Below are 23,850 nucleotides of genomic sequence, written 5' to 3' on the forward strand. Positions count from 1 at the left end.
TTGTGTCTCTCCGGAGCTGGTGAACCCCACTATGCTGTCTGATTATCGAGACATCTTGGACGCAGAGAAGAGCCCAGCTACTACGTCTACTGAATTGGAGGGAGCCTTCCCGGACCACACTGTTTCTGGTGGAGAAAGATACAATCTACAGCCAAGGAGAGCAGCTATTTTGTGCGAGACTGGTTGAGTTACCGCTCTTAGGTTTGTGAAAACGGAAGCCGAGAATATCAAGGGGGAGGGATCAGTTCTGCCCAGTGTAGCGACACCCGTCTTGAATCTCGGAGAAGAAACCAGCGGCTACCTCGGAGCTCAGCACTCATATTTTTATTTTTAGTTGTTTTGTTTTGAGACATTTGTGCTTTGAACTATGGCACGTACTACGATAAAGAATAAGAGAATTTTTGGTGCAGTGCTATTTGTTTCGACCATTGTGGTAATAGCAGTAATACCTTGGGTTGTAGAGCGATTGGTTCCAGCAAGAGACTATTTATTGCCTACTACCCCAATCCCCTCTGAACATTTTCATTTCACTGTGCCTTATCATGAAGAAAGACATAGACAGACTTATCTAAATAACAGTTTCATTCAAATTCTGCATCACACCCATAATATGACAAACACTTCGAACTGTTGGGTATGTGGAATGTTGCCTGGACACCAAAAGAAAAGAGGCACTCCACTTATTCCTCTTCCGTTTTCTCATAATGGTTCCTGTAACGCTTGGTATACTCTTCTGTTTACTTTGAGATGGCCGACAAAAGGTGGACTGTTTTTCCGGCTTAACAAGGTTTGCTATAATGACCGAGATGGCTACCCGCAAGCAGAAGGAACTAAATTCAAATGGGAAGAATATCGACCAGATAATGTGTCGTTGCCTCGCGTTTATACCAATCAAAGATGTGTAAATACGTCTAGTTTGCATGTGATTACAGTTATTGATACCAAAGCTGATTTATGTGTCCAAAATAAAGGTACTATCCCAGTAGGAAGAAGTGAATGTAATACTACTCTCTCCTTTGACACTCCAAATGGTATCGCCTTTGTAGCTTCACGAAACACTTACTTTATTTGTGGAAATAAAGGTTATCACCGTCTTCTTATTGGATGGTTAGGAACATATTACATATCCTTTGTATTACCCCCTGTATTTATTGCCCCACCTATGTATCATAATGACTTTGTATTATATCATGATTTTATACTAAACAGAGTGAAAAGATCATTAGTAATTGACGAGATTGATCAAACAGACACCTCCTTGCAGCAATATGTTGATTTTAACCTAGGCCTCTTTTCATTTGTTGGTGCTGCTCTGAATAGTAGGAAAATAAGACGGCTAACACGTGTTGTGGAAGCTGTTGCCAACGAAACAGTTTTTGCATTAGGGAATCTGACTGAGGAACTTCAAATTACTAGAATTGTAACGCTCCAGAACCGTATGGTTCTAGATGTAGTATTAGCTGATCGTGGGGGTGCATGCAGCATTATCGGCAGTAGTTGTTGTGTATATGTCCCTGATAGTTCGCCTTCTGTGTATGATGCTATTTCTAAATTGCATAAAATAGCTGCTGAAATACATCCTGAAAATGGTACATGGACATTCTCAAGATGGTTCTGGACTTTGCTCAGTACTTGGGGTTGGAAATTGTTAACAATTTTATGCATAATAATTGGGATACTCTTCTTCCTTTGCCTATGTATTCAATGTGGCCCTATGTTATGTTCTATGTGTCTTACTGCTTGCATTCCATCCAAATGAGCCCTTGCTCTGAACAAGCAAATGATTAATAGAGAGGTGATGAATATCATGATGATGAATGATACTGATGATGAATATCCTGATTATTTCCGTTATGAGGTAGCTTCAGCTAAATGCTAAAAGAGTCGTCTGTCGTAATTTGACAATGATTGGGTTAGCATTTAGCTCAGCTACACAAATTTCTCCTTATCTTGACCACGTTTTTGGACGCCATTTTGTATTTAATGGCTTCCATTCCATGAACATGCTGCCTCGTGGTCAGCATGCCCCTTTTGTCCTTCTTCTGTACCAATGACCATCTAAACTTGCCCAGCAACAGGCTATTTTTAGCACTGGTCAAGCTCGCACATGCGTAGTCAAACCCTTTGTATTAGTGGACGGTCATCACTTAGGAATGTTCCCCAAACTGATCATCGGCACTAAAACTCCTCCCACAAATTGGCTGTGTTCCAGAAATGTCCTTATATGTACCTAAACCGAACAAATGTATCCCGCCTACTCTTTTTATTACTGTAAAAATGTATAAAAGAGGTCGCACACCGGTATTCGGTCTGATACTTCTTGCATTGCCGAAGGGTGCTGTAGAACTGTATCACCACCCCATGGGGTCCTAATTAACTTGTCTTTTGCATTTTCCAGTTTTCGTGCCAACTTCTGTTTTATGGTGTCATGGAGTTTTTGCAGAGTATGTAGATCTGAAGAACCCAATACCACAGAGTCATCATAATTGGCTATATATCTGCCCCTCCATTACGAAAAGATTTTGGTTGGCTTCACTACCTGGCTTTTCTAACATTGTGAACCCAAACAATGCTCAAAGTGATATTTTTGATAGAACATACTACAAATATCATGATGATTAATACTGATGATGAATATCCTGATTATTTCCGTTATGAGGTAGCTTCAGCTAAATGCTAAAAGAGTCGTCTGTCGTAATTTGACAATGATTGGGTTAGCATTTAGCTCAGCTACACAAATTTCTCCTTATCTTGACCACGTTTTTGGACGCCATTTTGTATTTGATGGCTTCCATTCCATGAACATGCTGCCTCGTGGTCAGCATGCCCCTTTTGTCCTTCTTCTGTACCAATGACCATCTAAACTTGCCCAGCAACAGGCTATTTTTAGCACTGGTCAAGCTCGCACATGCGTAGTCAAACCCTTTGTATTAGTGGACGGTCATCACTTAGGAATGTTCCCCAAACTGATCATCGGCACTAAAACTCCTCCCACAAATTGGCTGTGTTCCAGAAATGTCCTTATATGTACCTAAACTGAACAAATGTACCCCGCCTACTCTTTTTCTTACTGTAAAAATGTATAAAAGAGGTCGCACACCGGTATTCGGTCTGATACTTCTTGCATTGCCGAAGGGTGCTGTAGAACTGTATCACCACCCCATGGGGTCCTAATTAACTTGTCTTTTGCATTTTCCAGTTTCCGTGCCAACTTCTGTTTTATGGTGTCGTGGAGTTTTTGCAGAGTATGTAGATCTGAAGAACCCAATACCACAGAGTCATCATAATAGGCTATATATCTGCCCCTCCATTACGAAAAGATTTTGGTTGGCTTCACTACCTGGCTTTTCTAACATTGTGAACCCAAACAATGCTCAAAGTGATATTTTTGATAGAACATACTACAAACTGAACTGTAGTGATGCCTTCCGGTTGTATTTTTTTGATTAAAAAAATAAAGGGGCACATATCTGGCATCTACAAAAATGTGTAATGTGTTTTTCTTGCCGCACAAGCCACCAGTGCCGGTATCAGTTTTGCTGTGGAGGCAGTAGCAGGGGGGGGAATACAGTGAAAGCAGGGACTGGCAGTTGTAAGTCACATTGCTTGCTTATTGACAATTACTAAAATGCTCACTAGTTACTAGGGTGTCATGAGACTTGTGGCTCGTGAACCACCGCTTTAGCATCTACAGTGGTGGCTGAGTTCTCATGGCCCTTCTATCTGCAACTCAGCAGAAGCTTGCATAATGAACGCTAAAAATGATGGGTTGATGGAATTGAGAAAGAACAGAAGGATAACAGAAAGGATGGGTGAAATGGTATATGAGTGAAAGGATGAATGGTTTGGTGAAATAAATCTTGGGTGGTCATTGGGTAAATGGATAGAAGGGTGAAAGGATAGTTGAAAGGGTGGATACTGAATGGATGGATATATGGATGGACTGGAAATGTATGTGAAAGATTGGGTGAGAGAAAGTAAAGCTTAAATCATGGTGGCTGTCACTGGGTGAATATAGAAGAATGAAAAGTGAAAGTATAAATGAATGCTTGCTTGGATGAAAAAATAATGGAGCTCTTTTGGAGAGGGGCAGGCTCACCTACTGTGCTTACTTGGTTTTTGTCAAAGCCATGGTTCAAAGTAAGGGGTATTTTAATTTGCGGTCTACTCCCTTGACTCACTGTCTGTATTTGTTAAGCAAGGCAGATATGTATCCCACCCATCACCATTCATCACCTTACTCCCTGCCCATGGCATTTTGCCACCCATGACCTAAGTGCAGCATCATGACTGCAGTGTTGGCTGTGCAATGTGCACCTTCTTCAGTTAATGCAGCATTTACAAAATTGGCTATGCATTGCAATCAGAATACAAGGTGACTGAGTAAGCCAAAGCTTAAGCACATGACAGTGATCAGTGCCATCCCACCATTCTATAGTAAAAGCTCTACCCACCCATCCCAATCCCTCTAACTTACCATGCAGTAGAGTAAGTTAAGTTTCTTTTCAGTTCTGCCAAGTGAATGAATTTGTTGGATATAATTTGTGTTGGAGCGCAAAGCCAGGAAGTAAAGTGGAACTAAGTGTTGTATTTCAAGTTTGGCGGATGGGATACTCTGTGACACACGTGACATATACAATCTATATATCACATTCCTTTGCCTGTAGTGCAGAGCATTATTTCTTCCACTGTCTACTTACAGGAGACAGGATATCTGCATTGTATTCCCTATGTGTGTGACATTACATGTTATTAATCTGCCTCTTTGGATCCAGGGTAGAATTTTAAAGGCATTTGGAGCAGAGTAGGGCCATTGGAATTTACGTAAAATAATGTCCATTGCAGCTGCCCCAGCTGCAGACTGCAGAGAGTAGCAAATTACCTGACAGGCTAGCTATCATACCTCCATTAATTTAGCAGAACAACTTGTAAACCATAGTGCACAATGCCTTACTCATTAATGAGAGATCATTTTTTTTATATTTCCACACAAAGAGCCTGTCTCGTTCTTTTACTAGGAAAGTCTTTAAAAGAAAAAATGTAATCACTTTGTTTTTTTAATCCTGGTGATATTCTGCCTTAATTCGATTCAGACAGACAGTCAGTACTTTTTATGTGAGGCATGTGTGGCTAAACAATAGCCCTGCAACTCTCCTAATCACATCAGATTCCATTGGCTCTGGGGTCCAGCAATTTACTTCTACTGTGCCACAATTTAATCTTAAACAAGTGTTAGTTAGGAGTATGGGTGGGCAGACATCTCCGTTGTGCCCACTGAATGTGCGGGGATTTGCCCCTTCCGCCTTTCGCAATGAAGTCGGAGAAAGGAGGCAAATCTCAGCACACTCAAGGGCGTAACGGAAGTTGGCCGCCCGCCTCCTGCCCGCAATATTAAATGACATTAAAAAGCCTAAAATTAAGATTTAAATAAAACTTACCTTATCTCAGGGTCATCCTTGTCCATCTAGCCTTCTTCTTGGAACTGCGCATGCGCAGTTTCAAGAAAAAGGCTTGGACACCCCGCAAGGGATGTTTAGACCGCTGTCAGCTGGAGTGTCTGCATGCAGGAGCCTCAGCGTCTCTGGGCAGTGTGTTGGACTTGAAGTCTCGGTTCCCTCCAGCTAACACTAGCACGAGGAGCTGTATTTATACAGAAAGTATCTAAGGTTCCTTTGTCCTTGTTTCTTGTGTTAGCCATTGTTGGGTTGAGGATGATGTATGGAATGAACTGTGTACATAGATATTATGCAGGAGGTGTGGCCCCCTGCCTGGTTTCCAAGAACCCTTATGAATATTCATTCATACTGCGTCAGTCTAAGGAAGGGCTCCTTGAACGCCATTGTTCAGGGAAACCCTCCTTCTGCGCCCAGGACTAGAACTAGGTAAGGGTTCAATCCTAAAAGGCTTGTTACTGCGTAGTGTAGGGGTGGTGATGTAGGTGAAAGGTATGATGTTACCTGGGCCTATATTAGGGTACCTATATGAAACATAACAGAGTCATAAACAGTTGTTTGCCAAGATGGGTGGAGGTTAGCGGGAAGGGCTTGAATCCACAGGTGATGCAAATATCCGGGCACATTATGCATCACCGTCTCCTGACTTCGGGGGTGTGATGCTTCACTCCGGGGCTTCTCTCTCACAGATCTTGTTTGCAGACACCCTGGGTCAATAGGTTCATCTGCAGTGACCCAGGGCCCCTGTGCACACAAAGCAGAGTTAACACAAGGCCAGGGCACTGATACCTGCTGACAATCAGCTCCTTTAGCTGCGAATGTACCACAGCCTGAGACCCTCATGTGTCCCAGATCCATGTGGGAGGAGCCCATGCAGTCCAGGTATTTGTCTTGCAGTCTGGGATATGTAGTCCTGATTATAAATTCTGAACTGTAAGTCCCAGAATGCAATGAAAAACACCTTGATGGAGTGAGCTGTTTACACGTGAACCTGTGGGAGTTGGACGCTCTTTACACTCGGTGTAAAACAATCTTTAAATCATCAGGTGAGGGGAAGAGATGCTGGAGGGGTGCTGGGGGGGCAGTGGGGGGGGGGGGGGGGGGGGGGTAAGCGGGGGCCGGGGCAAGTTATCACAGATCTTACCCCGCTCTCCCGGTCACAGTTCGTGGGCTCAACTCCCCCCCACAGTCCATTAATAACAGGTTTTCCTGCCCTGGGGTGGCAGGGAGAGGCTTTCGATGGGTGCCAGTGTGGCCCTGATAAAGGTTGCCACCTGACTCCACGTCATTAACACCCCCAGCCCTGGCACATATTATGCACCAGCTTGTGAAACTTTTGCCCAGGGCTCCAGTGTGCCACTGACAGGGCCACAGGCACCAATTCTACCCAGAATCCTCTAGCGCCCACGGCCACCACATGTACAACAGAGCGGCCTCCTTCTCATTGGTGGAAGACTCTCTTGGCGCTAGACCGACGCCCACCCTGTGGTGAGCCCTATAAGAGTGAAAGTGCACACCCTGTGCTCTGGGGGTTCGAGGCTCCTGTTTCCTTACAGAGATCAGGTGTGCTCCTGGCTAGGGCGCACCCGCCAGATGCACTCAGGGCTCAGGGCCCCCCTCTACAGGCACAATCAGGGCACCCTCAATAGGCACCCACAGGGCCCCCCTCTACAGGCACAGAGAAGGCCCCCTCTACAGGCACAATCAGGGTACCCTCTATAGGCACCCACAGGGCCCCCCTCTACAGGCACAGAGAGGGCCCCCCTCTACAGGCACAATCAGGGCACCCGGTATATAGGCACACACAGAACTCCTGAAATAAAACATACTTCGGTCTCTAACTAGACGCACGCACAGGGCTCCCTCTACATGCCCACACAGAACCCCTCCATAGGTGCACACAGGGCTCTGTTGCTGGCACGCACAGGATCCCCTCCAAAGGCGCACACAGAGCTCAAGTACACACAGGGCTCCGTCTAAAGACACGCACAGGGCTCTGTCACAGGCACGTGTAGTGCTCCAAGGACTCCCTCCACAGACGCACCCAGGGCTCGAAGTACACACAGGGGTCCCTCCACAGGCGCACACAGGGCTCAGGTGCACACAGGTCTCCCTCTACAGGCACACACAGGGCTCTGCCACAGGCACATACAAAGTGCCCAGGACTCCCTCCAGCAGGGGCACACAGGGTCCCTCTACAGGCGCACACAGGGCTTGGGTACACACAGGGCTCCGTCTAAAGGCACCCACAGGGCTCTGTCACAGGCACATACAGGGCGCCCAAGGCTCCCTCCACAGGCGCACACAGGGCTCAGGTACACACAGGGCTGTGACACACACAGGACTCACTCTACAGGCACATACAGGGCTCCGGCGCAGACTGGGCTTAGGTACACATAGGGCTCAGATACACACAGGGGTCCCTCCGCAGGCGCACACGGGGCTCTGACACACACAGGGCTCAGGTACACACAGGGCTCCCTCTACAGGCACAGGGCTCCTGCAAGACGCACACACAGGGAGTGGAGGAGCCCTGCGTCTTGGGAGGAGTTGGAAGCGCCAGGAGTTGCCTGTAATTAGGACGGTGTGAGCTCGAGATATAAAAATGAGCCGGGATTGCGGAAGGACACTCATTAACCCCGGCGGAGGGGACGAAGAGACGCGGATTCTGAGCCCGGTTCCTGCCAGGCAGCGGGGAGAGGGCAGCTGCACCCCCGGGATGGAGAGGGACCCCGAGAAGCACCGCCATGCCTTGCTCAACCAAGGGGAGGAGAACGAGATGGTAAAAGCGGAGTCTGGGCGCTGTGTCACCCTCTCTGCCGGAGTCTAGGCGCTGTGTCACCCTCTCTGCCTCTCTTGGCGCCGGAGTCTAGGCGCTGTGTCACCCTCTCTGCCTCTCTTGGCGCTAGAACATTCTTTACAGGTTTTACCTGTTTCCACAGATGCCCTGGGACGGCTCTGCTAGGGGGCGCCCACTGTTGCAGTTCATTTTCATTGCCCCCCACCCCACCCCTCGATCACGAGCTGAGTGCCACACAATTCCAGGGTCAGTGACATGCTAAAGTTATTTTCATGTAGCGCTTGAAAACGTGCATCCAGCCTATTTCTAAGCGCTGACATAAATGGCATGGAAAGAAGCACAGGGAAAAATAATGATGTGTTGATGATCTAAAAAAAATGCCCTCTCTAAATATTACTTTAATTTGGGAAGAGATTCACAAGAGTGGGCTTGCATTTAGGCAACATTCCCAATTACGTTATATAGGAACAAAAATGGTTATCCCCCCGCCCCCAAGGGAATCATTGTACGACTTTGAATGAACTGTAAGGGTGCCAAATGACTCCATGTCAGCAGGTACCTCGTTATCCGGTCCCTGATTCCATTTAGAAAGGCTTGCTTTCAGACGCTGTAGTCCAATTGTTTCATTTGAAATGAACACGACTACCGCTCCCAGAATGCACCAGATTGTATTGAAAACCCAACACTGAAACATGATGTTTCATGGTGAGGACGTGGAGTCAGCTGGTAACCTTAACCGTTGTCTTTAGGGTGCCATTCCCGAAAAACAAGATTCATCTTTTTTAAGTTTCGTAAAGTAAAGTTTATTAAGGTATAATCAACAGGAAAGAAAAGAAACAAGATAAGTAAAATAGAACAAAAAGTAAGCATATAAAATGATAAGGGATCATAAGGGTTTACATGAAGTCATGGTTAGGTCATCAATGCAGGTTCATGAAACAGTTCCGGTAACTTATTAAAAAAACATATTACTAACCACTATAATCCAACATACTGATATGAGAAAGGTGTTAAGACTTCTTGTGCAGAGCTGGCACGCGCATGGGAAGTGTTGGCGTGACACTCAAGAAATGTTGTAACTCGGACCATAATTGTGAACGCTTTATAGCAAGAGACACAGCGTATAGGTATGCTGTGTCTAGTCTGTGGTTGTGACAAACCCCATACCACCAAGCCAGAAAGGATAAATCAGATAAGGAAAAGCAAGATTCATCTTTTGAGCAATTTATTTAAATGACGGTGGGCTGAAGAATTCTTTACTCGGATGTCTGAGATGCTATTTTTAGTCGGTGCCGGTTTCAGGGCTGTGCGACCGGTGTAGCAGCACCCGTTGCTAAGTTTGGGGGGGGGGGGGCTGTGTTTAGAAATTAATTCTGGGCTTAAAATCACCTACTGCAGAGTTCCTTGTGTGTCCAGAAGATTTTAGGCAATAATTAAAATGTGAGGATAACTCTGGTGATCAATGCTCTTGCTGGAGAGAGATCGGGGTTTTGTCTCATCATCAAGTAGTACTGAGGGTTAATGTGCCTGCTGCAAAGAGCGCACCGCGCAGATCACTGAACCGTGTTTTAGAAGGATACGTCAATGCATTACTGATTTTGTTTATTTATTTACCAATGGTTTTGTAGAGTGAGCAATTGATTACCCAAGAGTGTCCTAACGCTGATAAACTAATAAACTCTGAACACCAACATTGTGGGAAATGTAGTCAGAACATCCAAAGGACCATCCCAGAGCTTCTAGACCCCTGGAGTGGTGTTTTGGATGCTCTGAATTCACAAGAATAATTTCAGGAAGAAGCTTCAGAAGTTTGGAGCAACTTTGGTAAAAAGCTCCATAAGTTGACCGGCCGGTCATCGAGAGTCAAGCTGTAGATGTCGACCAGGATCCAACCTGGATTTGAGGTTCATCCCGCTGAAAGCTCGGGAGCTCCTGCTATGCTCCCAGGAGTTGACTGAGGGTTAGCACTTGACCAAGCAGACAACATTAACGGGAATCCACCAGGATGTGCTTGACAATGAGAGAAAAAACGCTGAAAAGGTTTATAAATGCAAAGTTAACATTTTGACCGAGGCCTCCTGCTTAGTGTATCTGACCCTCACTCAATTGTAGTTGGCCTCAAACTTTGACTTTTTCTTGGTTAAGCGTGACCAGATGTCCCAAGTAGAAACTTTAGGTTTTTAAGCAGTAGAAAGTCTTTATTTAAAAAAAGTAACATATTTCCGGTTTCCTACATTGGATTTTTTTCTCTTTTGGTGTCTATTTGTCCATACAAATAGAACCTAATTTTATAAATTAGTGTTGGATTTTTATTGTGTGTTCTGTCTTAGTTAATGTATGAGTTGTTTGAATGTTTTACACACCTGTCTACTAATTTAAGCCTACCTGCTCACAGCCAGCTACCAAGGGTTGAGGAAGGGAATAATTTATTGAGACCTTGAGTGAACCTTTTATTGTGTTTGCTGTCTTATAACTAGTGATAGGTCCCTACTTAACACTTTCCAACATGTCTCTTTCCCATCTTGGTGCAATCCGATCTGCCAAGCATTATTGCAGTCTTCCATCACCCACCTCGTGGCCAACCCTGCCGTGTCCAGCTCTCAACTGCAGTGGTGCACGTGGAAACCGCTACCACTAGTGCCTGCAAAATGCCACAGAAAGCCTTACCCAATCTCAGAAACAAGTGGCACTCTGAGACGTAAAGAAATCAACACCTGTTTATTTTATCAGGCAACTTTGGACAGGACGCGTTTCGGCTGTTCAACAGCCTTTGTCACCGGACAAGCGCCATTTTGTGAAAACCATATATTCTCCCTTTAGCACAAAAATAAAATAAATACTATGGGATTCTTGTTGGCAACAGTGGTTAAACAATGAATAATCTCTGCACCTTTGGTAATTGTGTACCTGCTCAGGGTCATTCAATTAATACCATCATAGTGGTAGAATGACTTTAGACATGTCAAAAAGTAATTCTAACATTACGTTGGTATTCGCAACCCCCGTGCCTTGAGACCCTCACGGGTGATATGCCGTGAGTGTTACCACTGAGTAATTATAATTAGGGTAGACTTGGAAAGTTCTGGGGTAATCCTCCAAGCAGAGGCTGAGAACAAGGAGAGTTCCAAAACCTCTTTTCCCATGCACTTAGTCATAGGAATTTTAATACGTGTTTTAGAAAAAAAAAATCTGAACAGAATTACACCAAATTGGGCAGAAAGCTGGATCTGTAGTGCTTTTGTGATTTGGTGTAAATCTTTTCAGTGGGTTTTGAGAAATGAAAGTTCTTTAGTGATATATTGACAGTTGGTCCTGCAGAGTCCTGCAGTACATCCAATCGGAAAAATAGAACTGTCTGATTGCCTGACAGGGTTTTGTTTGTCCATGTAGGGAGAGCAATGGGCAGGTTGCAACAGTAAAAAGAGATGTTACAGCTGCAATTATTGAGCATGGGAACCGAGTCCTTAAACTTTAAAAAATAAATAAGACATAAGGGGTTAGAGTTGTATCCTCCTTATAGTTGTGGGTTACTTGAGGGACCACCCCAGGGCTACAAAAATGTATTTTCCCACAGGAGCTAGTACAGCCCCTGAGTGGTCCTTGTGGTCCCTTTGGGCCTCCCGAGGGAGCACACAGGGGGTCTACGCTAGAAGTACCATAGACCATAAACAATAAATACAAAATAAGCTCCTGTTGGGCACAGGGACATCTTAAGGATTTTGTTTGGGGGCCCTGGGCCAATCGTATTTTAGGGGCCCTGGACAAAACATATTTTGGGGACCCCTGTTTGAATTTATGATCCAGTTTCGGATCTTTTATGTCATCTTTGGCTACGTCACTGGCAGTGCACTGGCACACGTTCTTAATATGTTTACACCTGATATTCAGGGATAGTGACTTGTGTTTCCAATATTTTAACACAGCAGCAGCTCACTAATATCACTGCTAAAAAAAAACTCTGTGACACCCTCCCATTTCTCATATGTAAAGTTTTGTTTTGATATAAAAGGACTTTTTTTTTAATGGATATTGCATGAATCATAAACAAAACATTTCTCTGCAAAATATCTGTAATAGACTTTTACACACCACCCACATTAAAATAAATACATTAAAACAGTATTTAAAACGATGTGTTTAAGAATTATTCATGGTCATCAGGGCAAAACTCTTCGCAGTACAGAGCTGGCTCTATCAGGAGGCCCCCTCAAAGGCTGAGGCCCTGGGCCAGAGCACACTTTGACCTTGACTTGAAACGTCTCTATTGGGCACAGGTTATGGAAAGCCCACTTTCCTTAAGAGAGTCAAGCTCCTTCTGGTGGCTAAGCCCCTACTACGCACACTACGTGTTCGCTCCGTATCGGAACCTTTGTGGATATCACCCTCTCATGAGCAACTAATGAGATGTGGGTGGCCGAGCCCTTGCTACGAACAGCCTTGGTTTTGTACAGAAGTCTTCATGATGAGCCCACTCTCTCCAGACACCCAAGTCCTGATCCTTGCAGCACAGTGGAAGGGCCTCTGTGGCTGCTCAGGACAGCTTTTGTCCCAGAAGGAGTCCCTCTCTGCACAAAAACTGTGCTATAATGCAATTTAAATTTATATGCATGCTGCAGATTGCAGCACGAAAGGAAAGAGGAAAAAACAAAGAGAAAACAAAATAATTTGTCTTTATCATGCCAGCCTCACAGAGGCGTGGGACTCTGGTGCAAATCAATAGCACCAACATGCATGGTGGATGCATGAGAAGGGCCACAAACCGCCCGTGGAATGCCCTCTTGATTCAAAATAAAACATGCTAACGCATCGCACTACATTTCTTTTGATTACAAACCAGCACTAACCTGGATTTTCCATCAGGTTTGCGTTGAAAATGTTAGGCAAACCTGATTTAAAATCTTTGTGTCTATAACACAAATGTATTGGTATAAGTGTTTGCATTTCACTTAGACTCATAACAGCAGACTTACGTTTTATTGTTATGCGTAGACTGCTAGAGCACACTAGAATTATACTCTAACATAAAGCAAGAGACATGACAAATATTTCTATTTTTACTTTTTGGAATTTTTTTTAACTACTTTTATTTGGGAGGGGGGTTAAATATTTTGAGGTTCATCTCAAAGTGCATCTGAACCTGGAGATTGGACAGAAGAAAACCTTTTCCTCTAGTAGCACCCTGTGTTCACCACCAGCTCATTTCTGGCAGACACATCTTCTGCCCGCGACAACCACTGGCGACAATAGGTAGCCGTGTGCTGGTGTCGGGTATTTAGGTGCTTTTGTCGCTTCACTACCACTAAAGGGGCCCGGTCCCCAGGTCCAACAGATGGCCATGCTGGATGTGAACAATAAGGACCTTCTCCTGTTGTGTTTGCACTCTGCTTGTGACAGCTGCCTCGAATGGACCGGATGCATGTGCTTCCTCATTCCTTATATCTCGAATAAGGTCTGTTTTTGCGTTCCTCGGCTAAACTGTTTCTTGCAAAGATTGCAAAGGCAAGTGATTCTTTCTTTCTTTCTGTCCTTCTTTCCTTCTTCCTTCTCATTCCTAACTTCTCTCCTCCTTTCGTACCTTCCTTCTCTCTCCTTCCTTCATTACTTTTTTCCTTCTTCCTCTCTTTCCTTCTATCTCTCTTTTTCCTTCCTTCTCTGCTTCTTTCCTTCCTTCAATTTCCTTCCCTCTTTCCTCCTTCCCTCCCTTTTCTTTCCTTCGATCATCTCTCTCGCTCTTTTTCACATTTTTCCTCCACCCCCACTAGCATGCATCAAGGGGCAATGTGTCAGCCCACTTCAGCAATTGGCTGACTTCACAATGACACACAGCCAGCTGCAGTTTCACATCAAAACACAAAGGGGCATATCATCAAGGGCATTATCGACACTTTAGCGGTACTTTTTGCCACTAAAGCGGTGATAATCTTAACGCCCTATCAGCAAGGTCACGCTATCACGTGAATCCTTACCTTAGCACCCTTTCCCTCAATGCCCAGCTTTGAATCTCTAATGAGATGCAAAGTGGGCGTTTCTTCCCAAAATAACAGGAGAAATGTTGCTAACTGACATTTCTCCAATTATCAAGCTGCACGATAACATGCATAGTGATATGAAAAGTAGCCCTAACCGCGGTTAGCGCTACTTTCCTAACGCCTGCTTGCAGTCTGACTTGGCCATGATATCCAACGGAAGGTGGATATCATGGCTGAGTCTGCCCTGCCCTATCATCAAGCTATTGCCATAAGTTGTGCGATTATCCTCGACGGAAGAACACAGAGAGTCCGCCTACCACCGTACAAGTCAGAGGCCTCCGAAGTCATCTGCGGCGTCCCTCAAGGGTCATCTCTGAGCCCCACCCTCTTCAACGTCTACATGAGCCCCCTCGCGGCCATCGTACGCAAACACAACCTCAGCATAATCTCCTACGCCGACGACACCCAGCTGATCCTCTCCCTGACCAACGACCCCGCCTCCGCCAGAGCCAACATGCACAAAGGGATGAAAGAGGTAGCCGAGTGGATGACGACCAGCTGCCTGAAACTGAACGCTGACAAGACGGAGGTCCTCATCCTGGGCTCTTCACCCTCCGCCTGGGACGACTCCTGGTGGCCCCCCGCCCTGGGCACCGCACCCAAACCGACAGACCATGCACGCAACCTGGGCTTCATCCTGGACTCCTCCCTCTCCATGACCAGGCAAGTCAACAACGTCTCCTCGGCGTGCTTCAACATCCTACGCATGCTACGGAAGATCTTCTGGTGGATCCCCACCGAGACCAGGAAGACCGTCACCCAGGCCCTCGTCACCAGCCGACTGGACTACGGCAACGCCCTCTACGCCGGTACCACCGCCAAGCTCCAGAAGAGACTCCAGCGGATCCAGAACGCCTCAGCCAGACTCATCCTCGACATCCCACGAACCAGCCACATCACCGGACATCTGAGAGACCTTCACTGGCTCCCCGTCAACAAAAGAATCACCTTCCGCCTCCTCACCCACGCACACAAAGCCCTACACGACCAGGGCCCGAGCTACCTCAACAGCCGAATCAACTTCTACGCTCCCAAACGCCACCTCCGATCAGCCAACCACGCCCTCGCCGCCGTCCCCCGCATCCGAAGAGCGACTACGGGAGGAAGGTCCTTCTCCTACCTGGCCGCCAAGACCTGGAACTCCCTCCCACCCGACCTGCGCCTGATCCAAGACCACCTCTCCTTCAGGAAGAAGCTGAAGACCTGGCTGTTCGAGCAGTAGCGCCCCCCCCCCCCCCCCCCCCCCCCCCCCCCCCAGCGCCTTGAGACCCTACGGGTAGGTAGCGCGCTATATAAGTGTCAATGATTGATTGATTGATTGATTGATTTCCAACAATAATCGCACATATGGCAGCTTGCGCCTGGAATTTTATCGCTGTTGAGATAAGCGTTGCTGATAGCACGCTATCTCAGCGATAAAATTCAGTGTTAGCCGGCGATAATTATCCTCGCGCTATGTGCGCTGAGAGATCATTTTCTCCGGCCCTTGCTGATATGACCCAAAAGTAATCCCCTTCATTGCCTGGGAGTACTAGGCCAATGTGTGCTTTTTTGAGGCCACACCAACATTTTTCCCTTTAGCTGACGTTCTTATTTAGGTTGATGAGGGCCCAGCAGCTTCCTGAACAATAAAGTTTTGCTAAAACCATAACAAAACGAAACAAGAATTGCCAGACACTCTGGATTTGCCAGTGCTTGTTTTAAACAAGACATCTATGAATATCTGCTTTCTTTGCATAGCTGCTCATAGTTTATTTTTTAAATGCTCAGTGTTGTGAGCTCAGAGGCCTTGAAACTCCTCACACCCATTGGAAATACCACTCTCCACTATTCAGTCTCTAGCCCAGCATGCTTTGGGAAAGTGGGTCTTTTCCAGAGGTATCCTGGGAAGGTCTACAAAGCACTTAGACCTCTTGACCAGGACAGTCTTCGGTCCTAAAAGTCTTCAATCTTTTTTATATTTTAGTTTCAAATCTTTAATTGACCAGGACAGTTGAGGTCTTGCTAAATACATACATTAGCACCCAAAATACTGCAACCTTTGAGATTTGTTTTCGGAAAATGTTGCTTATTTCAGGACTATGGTGATGTCTAAAAAATACATAAAGATGGGTAAATAAAATTGTTAAAATTAAGGGGCATATTACCAAGCAATAGCGATAATTATCTCTATTGCTTGGTTAGAGACAAAAATTTACCTCTGAGCTGCGCCGATTTTTACCGCAAATAAACATTGGTATTACCAAGGTTTATCGCAAATGCGATAAAAATCGCCGCAATGCATGAATATCGCTGAAAAGTCAGCGATATTCATGCATTACCGAGCTAATGCTCTTAGCCATGTTATCCACCTCCCATTGGATAACATGGCTAAGAACTGCTCAGGGCAGGTGTTAGCTTTTGGAGATATTCGAGCTTAGCGCGAATATCTCCAAAAGTTTGTAATAGGAGATAGCGATGTTAGCGACTGTTATCAGTCGCTAACATCTTGGCACGCCCACTTTGCATGTCATTAGTGTTAAATATCACTGACATGCAAAGTGGGGCCCAAGATGGTCGCTATCTCCTACTAGCTGTCGCTAACTGGTGTTAGAGACAGCTAGGTAATAAGGAGATAATTTTATCTCCGCTTTCTTGGCTTTTAAAGCCAAAAAAGCGGAGATAAAAACCTTGATAATATGCCCCTAAGTTCTGTAGGATAAAAAGAACCTATAAAACCAACTTTTTGATGCAGTATTTAGTCTTATGACACAATTTTAGGGAGAAAGTTCCACATTTCCTTTTTTCCAGTTATCTTCATTTATACAAAAAAGTCAACCCGCACACATTCACGAAGTGGAAACATTGTGGGCATCAAATAAGTTTGATAACAGACATTATATTTTCATTGACCTGCTGTAATGTAGGAACACTGAAGGCTAGCAATGGACTTTGCCTTGTGTTGCATGCACGAACTTTGACCTTATTTCTGGCTGCGTTTGTCTGCTGTGATTTACAGTTCACAGTTTGTGCCAAGGCAATCGTATAAAATCCAGGTCACGTCAGGTTAATGCCCGGTGGGTGGGGCAGTTCTAAAACTGGCATGTTTGTGGGCATCCTCTCTCAAATGGACACAACACTTCTTTCCAACCACACAGCATCACTCCCAGGAGAGCTGACCCCACCTCGCCCCATAACCCACACTGCATCACTCCCTAGAGAGACTCCCCATCCCCCTCCCCCCCCTCAAAAGCCCTCGCGGACCGAAGTACACTGAGCAGACTTCCAAGAGATAAGGCAAAGACAGACTTCAAGCACACTCTGAGTTATGCTTGTGCTTGTTTATTAAGGACGAGTTTCTATGGATTCCAGGACGGGAGTAGAAAGAAAACATCGCCCACTTTCATCGATATCCCTGCGAGGAAGGGAAGCTTGCCATCTGAACTCTGCTATGTTTCCCCCAATTCACGATAACAGAACAGGTTTATTTGTAAAGTGCACCTGAGGGTATCTTGGCGCTGAATAATAGATGTCTATTGTTAATGGTACTCCTTTCATCGACCTCAGAAGGATGAAAGGCTGAGAGGACCCACAGGGATTTAAAGCTGTGACCATGAGGTCGAGGACAGGCCCCTATAGTGGTCTTTAGAGCACAAAGCCACCAAACTTGGTATTCCTGCATTAATTCTTTCTTTCTTTCTCTTTTCTGTTCTTTCAATTTCTCCCTTATTATTTTTTTCCTACCAGCCTTTCCTTCCCCATTTATTTATTCCCATCACTTTTCTTTCTTTACATTCATCTTTTCTTCCTTTCACGTTGTCATTCTATTTGCTTCTACCTTATATTTTTTCTTTGCACTTGTTTATCATTTCTCCCATATTTACTTTGCCCTTCCCTCCCCTGACCGCAACCCACAGCATATTGTTTCAGCTTCTTTCTTCCCGTGCTCTAAATCCTGTGCGTGCTTTGGGGCACATGCATCAACCTATTTAGGAAGTGCAAACGGTGCGAATCGGTAAATTCGGCCGTTTGCGATTCCTAAATAGGTTTTTGGGATGCATCAAACATTTTTGGGAAAATCGCTATTTTTAGCGAATTCCAAAAATGCGATTGCTTTTAAGGAATCCCAAATTTGCGATTAATTAAAAGCAATGCACGATTGCTTTTAAAATTGCGAATTCGCAATTAGGGGAGTGCAAATTACCACGAGGGTGAACCTCGTGGTAATTTGCGAAAAACGATTAAAATGCTCAAATTAGCATTTTAAACACTGTCATGTTACAGACACACATGTCCTTAGGACATGTGTGTGTGAAACATGCACTTTAAAATACATTTCAGGGGTGCAGGGGGGGTCCTTTGGACACCCCCCCCCCTGCACCCATGGAATGCATTAACATTTTGCGAATCGCTAATTGAAATTCGCAAAATGTCAATGCCTTCCCATTGATTCCTATGGGCCTTTTGGCCCATAGGAATCAATGGGAATTACGAAATCGCAAATTAGAATTCGCATAATATTTGTGATTCGGTAAAAATTGCGATTTTTACCAAATCGCTAAAATTATACGATTAAATTGATGCATCCCGTTTTGCGATTCCTTATTTGCGATTCCCTATTTTTCGTAAATAAGGAATCGCAAAACCTTACATTGATGCATGTGGCCCTTTGTTCTTGTGTCCTGCGAGTTGCACATCACAGTTAAGACAGCACCTAAAAAATATTTAACCTGTCCACTCACACTTCTCTAAGGCTGGTACCACAAGCTGATAGATGGAGTGCTTGAGATATACTCAGCCTTTTGGGATGGAAATATCCCCCCAAATGGGGGTGTCCCCCTGAAGATTATAAATGTATACAACCGGTTGAGCTCCCCACATAGGCCCACTGAAACACTCACACTCTTGGGGAATCATCTTGATTTAGATAGAGGGAAGCACCGGCTAATAGTCACCGGTGACTTCAGGGGAGTAGGTAGGGGTCCCCGGAAGAGGAGGTCCGGGTGGGGCGGAGCGTGGAGGCCAGTGAAGAGGGGGGGTCAGGGTGTTTGTAAGTGGAATAGGGCCACCAAATCCCTGCCAGGGGCCGCCACGCAAATATGTATCCATCCTCAGAGGATTATTATATTAAGGATATACATTGGCGGGGTGGCCCCTGGGATTTGGTGGCCCTGTGCAGGTGCACAGCGTGCACATGCCTAAGGCCGCCCCTGGTGACTTAAACCTCACCTTTGAGCCCGTGGACTATATCCAGGAGCTAATCGAAGAAGGGGACCAAGCAAGAGGAATCCCTAAACTGGAAATTCCATCAATAAAAAGGTGTACCAGGGCAGCCCAGCAAGTAAACTCTTTGATTATAGACTACGATCATGTTGATTATTTACTACGATCATGTAATCGTAGAACTGAATCAGATAAGAGAGCCGTGTTTACTTTTAAGCTAGGGGTATCTAAATCCAGAATCAACTATTTTCTGGTCGATATAGAACTCTGGGGGATCATCAAAGATATGATGGTTATAGACAGGGACGACAGTGACCATAACACTCTATTCTTAATATTGCATAATATGTTGGATTTCTATGGCCCTACACTACAAAATAACGCCCCAGTCATTACAAGTAATAACGAGAGAAGTGTTAAATGGCCGATGATTCTCCTAGACCAGGCAGCCCTTCCAAAAATGTATAAAAGGGTGTAGCTCGCCCAAATAAACGAGAACAGGGCTGACACTTTGAAAGTCTATGGGGAACTAAATGATGCCATAAAACCTTTTTTTTTCAAAATAAATGATAACATCCTCCCTCGCAAATACACCAAGCCTTGGTATCATGTAGGCGGGCAAAGGAAATCCTTATGAAGGCGGTAAAGACTGAATGCCCAGATAACATAAGAGCAAGCAGGAAAAACTACATTATTAGCCAGAAAAATGCAAGAAAAGAATGGGAGGCTGACAAATGGAGAGATGTTGTGGAGCCTCAGAGATGGGAAACAGTCAAAAATTCTGCCACTTAATGGCCAAAGGCTCTAGTAGCTTAACAACAGCAGCCTCAAATCTGGGAGGAATATTTTGGGAGATTATATGCTGCTCTGGGGGGGGGGGAATAAGAATAGATCCGTCGGAAGTTCTCTTCTCCCCGCCCTCAATGGAGGATATATCCCTCACTGTTGAGGAGACTACCTTGGCCATAAATTCAATCCGGAAAGGGAAGGCCCCTGGGTTGGACAAACTGCCCGGAGACATGTACAGAGCAGAGCCTAAAATCTGGGGGGCACTATTTATTAACTAGAGTTTTCAACGCCATCTTGGAGGGGGGAGAGATCCCACCTTCCTGGAAGGGTGCTGAAATCATCCCCATTTTTAAAAAAGGAGATTAGGGCTCCCCTGAAAATTATAGACCCATCAGTCTCATTGATGTTTCCCCAAAAATCTTTGGGAAGGTCATTTTAGTTAGAATCCAACAATAGATGTAGAACAAAGATTTACTTTCTGATCTACAGGCGGGCTTCAGGGAGTCCACGAGCCTAACGGATCAGGTCCTCAGATTCCTTATGATCATCTGGAAGGAAGTGATCATCAATAGAGGCCACCTGTATGTTGTGTTCGTGGACTTAAAAACAGCTTTCGATTCCATCAATAGAATCCAACTGTGTTCTGTCCTGAGAGACATGGGCCTACCACTATACCTACTTAACATCTTGGTGCGTTTGCATGAAAACAACTTTGCAAAGGTCAGATGGAACACGAAGTGTGGGCTTACGGGGAATATTAATACCCAAAAAGGTGTCCGCCAGGGATGCGTCCTGGCCCCTACTCTATTCACACTTTTTGTGAATGGAATCATAGGTGAGCTCTTTAACTGTGATGGTGACCCTCCTAAAATGGCAGGCAGAACAGTCCCCTGTTTGCTATTCGCGGATGACACCCTCCTGATTGCAAAACCGCCAAGAGGAATCCAGACCCTCGTAAATAGATTAGAGGGGGCCTGTAACTCAAGGGGGCTTGCAATAAATTGTAATAAGACCAAATACATGGAGTTCAATCCCTATAAACATCTTAAGGAGGTGCTGCTTCTGAACTCCCAATGCCTGGAGCGGGTAAACTCCTTTGATTATCTTGGGAATCGAATAAACAAAAATGTAGCCTGGCCGGACCAGATAGAAAAGAGCACTTTAACACTCCAACATATAGATAGTGCAATAAACAAGAGGGCCAGAGTTTCCCCATACAGACCAGTATCCCCATTGCTAGAACTCCATAGAGCTAAAGGGCTGGGTGCAGCGCTCTATGGAGCACAACTTTGGGGTCTAGAAAATCTAAAAGGTCCAGTACTTGCGGAAAATAGATGAATTAGGATAATTTTAAACTTACCCATGAACACCCCTCTCCTACCGCTGAGATTGAACCTCGGTCTCAGATCCATGGCCCATTTTGCAATTCTGAAGGTGTTAATCTTCTGGATTAGGATCTGGAACAATAATTCTCAAGTCCCTCTCTGAAGCTGCTTAACAGAGCTAACTATCCTCCATTAAATGGCTAGGAGGGATTCGAGATTGGTTCTACAAACTTGGCTTGGGCTTTTTCTGGGACTGCCCTGAAGGCATTAGGAAAGGGAGGGTGCTTACACTGAAAAAGAGGTTCTGGGATTATCAAGACCAATGCATCTTAACTTCGAATACCCATGGTACACTGAACTCTGCCTTTCTTGAAAGAGAACTTACCCATAGTTTTGAAATGTTCCTTAATGACGTAGAACCACCCCAGGCTAGAATGCTGTTTTTACAATTCAGATATGGCACTCTGCCTTTAAATTCTGTAAAGAGCAAATTGGGTCAAAACTCACTTCTGCTGACATGTCCTATGTGTCACTCTGATATAGAGACCAGCAGTCACCTCATTCTCTATTGCACAGCCTACATAGATCTGCGTAGGACTTGGATAGCACCAGCTTGTCGTCTGCTATCATGGAGAAAGTCAGCAGATGCCATGAGAACACAGAGCCGACCAGATGGCTTGTCTTTGCACTCTCGGGATTCTTGTTATATGCATGGTGGAGGAGAGCGAAGGCTATGAAAAACAGCTGAGGTAGCACATTGTGATAATGAATTGTGGCCCCTTAGGTACTTATAAAAAGGCATCTGATTGTGATCATTAATATGGTAACTAATGTTTCTTTGCTTGGAAAAACATTTCAGGGACTGTGTTTTAACAGGTTTTAAACGTATTGCTGCTATTTATCCCCTTTTTTAATTCTCCTTTTATGATGAAATTGATTATATTCTGTAATTATGATTTTCAATTGTTTGTTATCTTGCTATGGTCATACAATTGATCAAATACATTTTACTTACTTACTTACTTACTCACCCACTGGCCATCACACAGAGCTGCATCCCAACCCATCGGTTTGCGTCCACCAAGCCACCTCAGTTAGGATCTGTCACAGACTGGGTCAGATACACCAACCGGATTTGTCCCAGTCAGAGGTTTTATCTTGGGACTTAAGGCCAGATATATCATTCCCAGGTGTTACCCACCCACTTTTGCAGACGTTCCTCTTTTCCCTACTGCAAACAATCTTACATTGCCTTTCTCTCCTAAAATCCAAGATGGGGAAGCCCCTTTCCTCTTCTGCGGGGGAGATCTGCCGAGGGTAGTGAGCAGTACCCTCCTCTGTGATCAAGTCAACCCTGTTTTGAGGGCAGCCTCCACCCGGCTGTCATGACTGCCTGAATGGGAGGATAAATGCTTGGGCCTTTCCAGGTGTCACATAATATTTGGTTATGGCAGGGGAGGCCCATTTTAAACTAAGTTCCTGAGTACTCCCCAACGGATCTTCTGTCAGGGTAGAGAAAACACCCCACCACACTTAATACTTTTTTTCTATGCTCTGGGAGCAGTTTCCACACCTTATCATGGGTAATCACCCACAAAGATACTGCTGGTGAAATACAGAGAAGCACCCAGGAGCTTCAGGAAGAGAAAAGGTAACTTTTGAAAGTTACTTTTCCTTAATATTTATGAAAAATCAGATTTCATCATCAAGTTGTCCATTTTATAAACATTAAAAAGATTACTACACTGGAGAACTTTATTAATATTTTAAAGGAAGGTTTTTTTCTGTCTTAAAGAGCTAATTTGACAGGTGACACTGCAAATTTTACACTGAAGTATTTGGGCTACACAGGGTAGGCCTGAAGTCAAGTTTGCACTGCCACTGTAGTGGATGGCACACTAAGTGCTGAAGTCCAAAAGGGGCATTTAAATTCCAGACCTTGGATACCCTTTCAAACCCGCATACTAGGTACTTTAGACAAGTTAAATGTCCCAACTAGGAATTTAAATGTGACCATTTTTAAAGGGTAAGAATGTGCACTTTACCGCTGGTTAGCGGGGGTGAAGTCAGATAGCAGATAGGGCAAACAACTGGGGGGGAGGACATCACACAAAAGATGGTAATTTCCTACAATATCCCTCGTATTATAGTGTGGTTGTGTGTGTAATTCTTTAATTAATCAGTGTTTGGGGTTCCACTAACTATCCCTATTTGTCTCATGGGATTGATATTTCCCTGAAACACATCTTGCT

The 23,850-nt window shown here is 44.9% G+C and overlaps 1 protein-coding gene across 1 annotated transcript in view; it reads left to right on the plus strand.

Moving 5' to 3' along the window:
* The first annotated feature begins 7,831 nt into the window (after positions 1 to 7,831).
* LOC147684249 (putative cation-transporting ATPase 13A4) overlaps positions 7,832 to 23,850 on the plus strand; it is a 276,452-nt gene continuing 260,433 nt past the window's right edge. The window contains exon 1 of the mRNA XM_086944649.1: positions 7,832 to 8,235. Within this exon, the coding sequence (XP_086800775.1) occupies positions 8,059 to 8,235 (177 nt within the window). The 5' untranslated portion in view covers positions 7,832 to 8,058. The remainder of the gene's footprint in view (positions 8,236 to 23,850) is intronic.

This window comes from Lissotriton vulgaris, chromosome 11, assembly GCF_964263255.1.
Source record: "Lissotriton vulgaris chromosome 11, aLisVul1.2, whole genome shotgun sequence".
Taxonomy (NCBI): domain Eukaryota; kingdom Metazoa; phylum Chordata; class Amphibia; order Caudata; family Salamandridae; genus Lissotriton; species Lissotriton vulgaris.